Below are 7,025 nucleotides of genomic sequence, written 5' to 3'. Positions count from 1 at the left end.
CTTTGCCGAGCCTTACCTTCTCGGACCGTAAAAAATACAAACAGCTACCTCTAGGACTGATGGTTTAGAGAAATCTAATCAGGCTGACTCAACGCGTCTGACATATACAGAGCGCCCATAGGCGCTAACATTATTAAGTGAACTAAGTGTAGTTATCTCAGTGGTTCCGGCAAAGCAATAGCTGTAGATACACAGGGAAGAGAACGCATAGTTTTGAGTCTTTTTCACAGGTTGGTATTAGCCAGGCATTTTCTTTTTTTAAAGATTTATTTATTCAAGAGAGAGAGGACTCGCGCTCAAGCGGGGGAAGGGGCAGAGGGAGAGAGAAAATCAAGCAGACACCCCGCTAAGCACGGAGCCCAAGGTGGGGTGGGGGGCGGTGCTCACCCCAGGACCCGGATTTCGTGACCTGAGCCAAAACCACCAGTCCCGTGCTCCACCTACAGAGCCACCCAGGCGCCCCCAGCCAGGCATTTAAAAAGCTGGACCCTGGGTATTATTTTCGTATCTCATGGCGTGTAATTAAACGAAGCTTAAAACAAATGGTTTAGCGCTCACGTTATTTTATTCATTATGCTTCATCATATGCTCAGAGAACACACTACCTCATAAGGACTGCAAGACCTCAGGACAAAACATGTCAGGCCAAACACTGACTCAGATTCCCTACCGCACAGCGTTTTCCCAATGCGTGCTTTCACGAAGCGGGAGAAAACGTTGTACGTTCAGAGACGGGGTCAACGCACGACCTCTAACTATGCTCACATCCCCAGTGAACTAAAAACAAGAGAAAAATGTTGAGCTACACCGAGACAACAATGTAGAAAAATTTCCGACGCTATCGGGTTACTCCCGGACACAAGCGCGCCCCGCGACAGAAAGTTCAGCAGTTCCTGCGGTACGACAGGGCCGGTGCCGCGGCCGTAAAGCAGCGCCGCGAGACCACGTGGGCTCTGAGGCCACTCCCGGCGCCCTTGGAGGGTCTTGGCTCTGCGGGTAATGACCGGTCCCGTGCAGGGCGGTGGGGCAAGGGCTCTGGACCTGCTCCGGGCCCTGCCCCGTGTGAGCTTGGCCAACCTAAAGCCGAATCCAGGCTCCAGGAAACTGGTAAATAGCTGGTGGCGGTGCGGGGAAACGCTGGGGGATGGGGCGATGGAAGCGGCCATTCACGCCCCGTCGTTTTCGGGGACACCTTTTTCCAGAAGGGTGTTGGGATGAACTAGGGTTGCCGAGCCCTTGTTCTCCTTAACTGCACGGAGGAGAGTCTTCCCATATGGTCCCGATTCTTAGTAAGTTTTATATTTTAAAGCATAATTATGTTAGGGCGGAGGAGTGAAGTCACAGAAACTACAAAATGATAGTCTCAATGAAAATTGTATTTAAAATGAAGCACTTTCTCAGTATTTTTATTTTCGTGGGAAAGATTTTAATTGATTATGATAGATGTCTCCTCTGCAAATCACTGAATACAGCTAGAAAAGCTGTTGATATACTGTCATATTACTTATTTATCTAATTTTTGAAAGATTTTATTTTTAAGTAATCTCTACACCCATTGTGGGGGCTCTAATTTACAACCCTGAGATCAGGAGTCGCTTACTTGGCCCACTGAACCAGCCAGGCACGGGGATATACTGTCATTTTAAGAAATCAGTTCCTTGTTTTCAAGAAGTGAGAGGAAGTTAATTTAAGAAAAATACTTTCTTTACAAATTAATGTATTTACAAATTTGTAAATGTCTTTACAAATTAATGCATAACGCTAATGTATTTACAATTCCAAAATAAATGTTCCGGAATATGGTATAAACCTTGTTTGTTGGGGATGTTTGATTCTAGGATTTTCTTTCAATTCCAGTCCATCACAGAATCCACTTTGTCTTTGAAACACAGCTTGGACTTCACAGTTAGAAGAATTCACTACATCTTCAGAAGCAAAGATGCTAATTGAAGAGTGTTTGGGGGTTAGAGCAACTAGAACAGTGCTTGACATATAGCAGTGTTAGCCAGTACTGGTTGGTTGGATAAATGAATGGCATCACAAAAAATATACAGCGAAAAGATGAAATATAATTTAAAAAAAATGCACCTGCAGATCATAAAACTCTCTTCTGTCCTAGGAAAGACGGCGAAGAGGTCGGAGAAGAGGTAGAAAATGTGGCCGAGGCCATAAAGGAGAGCGTCAGAGAGGAACCCGGCCCAGACTGGGCTTTGAGGGAGGCCAGACTCCATTTTACATTCGAATCCCAAAATACGGGTTTAATGAAGGTCATAGGTAAGGTTGCTTTGCTTTCTAAAGTAAAAATCTCTAATTTTCACTGACAGTCACCTAAAAAAGTAGCGTGGTAGAAATTTGAATTCACTCTGAAGCAAACTTTTGTTGCTGCTTCTCTGAAACATTTTTGGTAATGAAATTTAGGCTGGATTAGTAGGGAAAAAAGCCCAGACTTTGTATTCATACCTGCAAATGGAGATAATAATGCCTGCTCTTATGGTTGGTTAGAGGCTGAGCAATAATATATATGAAAATCTGGACAATTATAGTCACTTAGTAAAGGAAAACTATCTTGTTACTTTGAGCTCCATTAATGCATCATTTAAATAAAGGGTTACATTTTTGACATATTTGTTTAAGTGAGTGAAGTAAATGCTTAGAGAGGCAAATTATTTTAATGAAATGAAGTACTAGTTTTGTTTCATTAGCAAAAGTCAAGCAATATTATGTTTCTGTTGTACTCAGGAGAGTTTTATTTTGTTAAGTCACCTAAATTGATGGAGGAAAATACAGGACAGAGCTTTGAGTTGATTTGAAGAATTTACAGGAAGATAAGCTTGACTGAGTTTTCCAATTATTACTTTGTTTTGTAGCTTCAGACGCCAGTATCAGCCTTTGAGTCTCAATAGATTGCAGTATCTTATTGATTTGGGTCGAGTGGATCCTACTCAACCTATTGACTTAACTCAGCTGGTCAATGGAAGAGGTGTGACCATCCAGCCACTTAAAAGGGATTATGGTGTCCAGCTGGTAGAGGAGGTAAGTCTGGACTACATTTTTTAGTGTTACATAGAAGGCTATATCTGAATTCCATATAATCAACACTCTGCCTTTGTAATTTTTATTTCTTTTGAGTTGTCATATAACTATTACATAGTGGCGATTAATTGTGTTATAGTCAGTTGTAGTTTGAGGAAGTTGGCATGCTGTATTGAGGGGCCTTTGTATCCTGGTTCTGGGGTGGTCTTCAGTGTATCCATTCATCTTGCTCCCTCACTCCCTTTGATACTCTGCTCCAATGTCTTATCAGGAAGATCTTTTTTGACATCCTTTTATAAAAGAATACTCACCGCCCCCCCGCCCCACCAACAGTCATACTCCTGTCTGCTTTAACCTGCCCAAAGTATTTTTCTTTGAATATATGAACACCTGACCTTTATTACCAAGTAGTGCATTTATTTTTTCACTCTCTCCTTCACTATAATGTAAGTTCTTTGAGGACAAGTACTTTGGTTCATTGCTATATTTTCAGTGTTGGAAGTATTGGCTCATGATAATTAGTTATGGAGAAAAGGAATGAATCAAATCCAATTCCAGTTGCAGCAAAGTTTTCTATTTATAGAAATTGGCCAAGAGTTTCATCAACAATTAAACTTGTTCATTAATACTTTTGTTTCTTGTCAGTAATACAGCTATGTAAGTAACTTAGTGTCCACTAGAGGGAAGCATGTGTTTATGGAAAAACCTTTTAGTTTCCTTTAAAAAAGTGAACCTCATGGATAAAAGTTTTCCAAATAAAATGATTTGGAAAGAGAATACAAAATACACTTTCAAGTCTCAGTATTCTATTCTGGGTATATAAGGGAATACACATGTAAATTAATATGGAAAAATCTTTGACTTTATCAGCCAATAAATGGCACATTCCAACAGTTTTCAGGCATATGTCTATATTAAACAAGGAAAATAATCCTGAAAACTACACCAGGGCAACAGTTGAGTAAGTACAGTTAGTTACACATCATTTGTAGCTCTGTAAATTGGTTGACCTTTTCTGGATTTCAGATTTGTAATAAGTAATGGGTAGTAAGACTGTTTTAATCCTTCAGCACAAAATTACCAATTTTGGAATATATGTTTTTAAGGAATAATAAAATAAAAGAAACCTATCTGATACAAAGACATTCCTAAAAATGCTATTTATAATACTGAAAATGCTGGAACTAACTCTACTGCCCAAGAATAGGGAAATAGTTGGGCAATCTGGAATAGTAATTAAAATTCACAAATAATATGGCAAGACCTTATTGAGTCAAAGTTGCCATTGATTATAAAAATGTAGACCAGTTTCATAGATCGAAAAAATGTGAGAAAATGTGTCTTAGAATTGATGGAATATTTTTGAAATACATGAAAACTTAATAAAAGGAACTTGATTAGGAGCCAGCTTGTTTCAACCACACCAAAATAGCAGAAAAATTCTATCACTACAAAAAGAATGGTAATACCAGCATCTTTTAATTCAGAATCTGTTTTGAAATAAGAGTAAAATGTAGTACATCCTAATAAAAGTGACCAAAAACAGAACTTTAGAAAGTTCAGTTCTACATTTTTTAGTATTGACTATACTAGGGAAGAGTAGACTTATATTTTTGTCCTTTTAGAGGCTGTAATAAAATCAATAGTAAATGTAAAGTGAACCTCTGTTGTGCTCTTCTGCCTTTTTTCCTAGAGTGGGCTGATCCCTCCAAGGTCAGATTTTTTTTTTAAAACATTTTATTTTTAAGTAATCCCTATACCCAAAACAGGGCTCGAACTTACAACCCCAAGATCAAGAATCACATGCTCTACCGACTGAGCCAGCCAGGTGCCCCTGTTGTCAGATATTTTGTTCTCCCGAAGGTTCCAGCACATTTGTTCCCTTGTTAACAATCTCTTGGTCTTTTGCTAACTTAAGGATAAGGAAGATAAGTTTTTTTCCATCTCAATATGGCAGAATGTTGTGTTTAAGAACACAGGTGCTGTGACTAGACTCCCTGGGTTAGAATCCTAGCTGTGTGAGGGGCACCTGGGTGGTGCAGTCTGTTAAGCCTCCTGACTCTTGGTTTTGGCTTGGGTCCTCCTGGTCTTGGGGTCGTGGGATTGAGCCCTGTGTGGGGCTTGGCTCTCAGTACAGAGTCTGCTCAAGACTCTCTCTTTAAAATAAATAAATAAATCTTAAAAAAAAAATCCTAGCTGTGTGATCTTGACAAGTTACTTAACTTCTCTGTGCTTTGGTGTCCCCATCTATGAAGTTGGCATAGCAGTAATTTTGTCATAGGGTTGTTAGGAGGATTAAACAGTCTATTAATGAAGTATTGGGGATGGATGCTTATATTGCTGTTTAATAAATATATAAAATGAAAATGTAGTCATCCCTGCTTACAGAGAATAAAATTGGTAAAACAAAGTGGCCTAAAAGCATAAAAAAAATTGCATGTTGTTTGATAGGACCTCAATGCAGAGGTATTTAGAGTTGGAATTACTGTTGCATTATAAGCATTTTGGAGGAGAAAATACAATGTAAAAAGGAAGCTTGCCATGACTACTTTTAGCCAAGCTATCTACAAACGGGCTTTGCTTTGACCTATTACAGGGTGCTGACACCTTTAAGGCAAAAGTTAATATTGAAGTACAGTTGGCTTCAGAACTAGCCATTGCTGCAATTGAAAAAAACGGTGGTGTTGTTACTACGGCCTTCTATGACCCAAGAAGTCTAGGTAAGATGTCCTGCAGTCCCTTTCTTTTCCCTCTTTGTCTCCTACTGGCTGCCATATGAGGATTTTAAAAGTCCTCCTAGCTCTCTGACTTGGCAGTTTGGACGCGTCAGTTTTCTGTTTTAGGGCTTCCTGTTAGTGGTGTGACCTCTTGTAATATACCTCAGTCAGTATGTATAAGAAGGTTTTTTGTTTTTAAACATGGGGCTTACATATGATGTTACCTATGTTTAGAAATTCACTAATTATTGGTAACCCAGGGATAACTTGGATTTTCAAGATGCAAATTTTTGAAAATGAAGTGTATCCATTTGCTTACTTAAGATAAATATATTTAATAAAAAAAAGTTCTTGGATTGAAGTGCTCAGCTTGGGAGTATTTAAAAATTATTAATTAAAAGAAAATCATGTATATAGCTATTATTTGTATCTCTCTTTTTTATTTAAAATTTTTTCAGAAATTCTGTGTAAACCCGTTCCATTCTTTCTGCGTGGACAACCCATTCCAAAACGAATGCTTCCGCCTGAAGCACTGGTACCGTATTATACTGATGCAAAGAATCGTGGTTACCTGGCCGATCCTGCCAAATTTCCTGAAGCAAGACTTGAGCTTGCCAAGAAGTATGGCTATATTTTACCTGATATCACTAAAGATGAACTCTTCAAAATGCTTAGTACTCGAAAGGATCCAAGGCAGATTTTCTTTGGTCTTGCCCCTGGATGGGTGGTGAATATGGCAGATAAGAAAATCCTCAAACCTACAGATGAAAATCTCATCAAGTATTATAGCTCATGAATTCCCTTCCAGGAAAGCAGAGTTGTAAAAGAGTTCTGGAAGAAAACAGACTGAAACATGCTTATTTCTCATCATCTTGTCTTGATTTGTGATTCTCTAGATGTTGATGTTAATTTTCCATGTAGCCCTATATCCATTTTTATCTAAAATTGAAATAAAAAATGGAATAAGCAAGGGCTGCATAGGGGAACTGAATCTGTGCGGGTTTTTTCTCAAAGAAACAGACTCCCTGGTTTTCTGCCAGAGGAAGATGGTAACTTTTAGGGTATTTCTTGTTCGTTTTCTCATGATCTTCTTGTCCAGGTCTTGTGTTATCATTGTTGCAAATCAGAATGAATATGCAGGTGGAATGGAATTGACTTTTTTTTAAAGATATTTATTTATTAGAATGAGAGCAAAAGAGATCACAGAGGGAGAGGGAGAAGCAGACTGGCCGCTGAGCAGGGAGCCCGATGTGGGGCTCGATCCCAGGACCCTGA

General features: G+C 39.1%; 1 protein-coding gene across 1 annotated transcript; it reads left to right on the top strand.

Annotated features, from left to right (window-relative positions):
• The first annotated feature begins 916 nt into the window (after nucleotides 1-916).
• On the top strand, nucleotides 917-6,736 carry MRPL15 (mitochondrial ribosomal protein L15). Its single transcript, XM_036068671.2, has 5 exons — nucleotides 917-1,107; nucleotides 2,120-2,274; nucleotides 2,868-3,033; nucleotides 5,630-5,753; nucleotides 6,209-6,736. Exons 1-5 carry the CDS (start codon nucleotides 1,000-1,002, stop codon nucleotides 6,544-6,546), a joined length of 891 nt encoding a protein of 296 aa, XP_035924564.1. The 5' UTR covers nucleotides 917-999; the 3' UTR covers nucleotides 6,547-6,736.
• The last annotated feature ends 289 nt before the right edge of the window (nucleotides 6,737-7,025 follow it).

This window comes from Halichoerus grypus, chromosome 5 (genome assembly GCF_964656455.1).
Source record: "Halichoerus grypus chromosome 5, mHalGry1.hap1.1, whole genome shotgun sequence".
Taxonomy (NCBI): domain Eukaryota; kingdom Metazoa; phylum Chordata; class Mammalia; order Carnivora; family Phocidae; genus Halichoerus; species Halichoerus grypus.
Note: the sequence above shows the minus strand (reverse complement) of the source record. Positions and strands in the feature narration are given on the sequence as shown.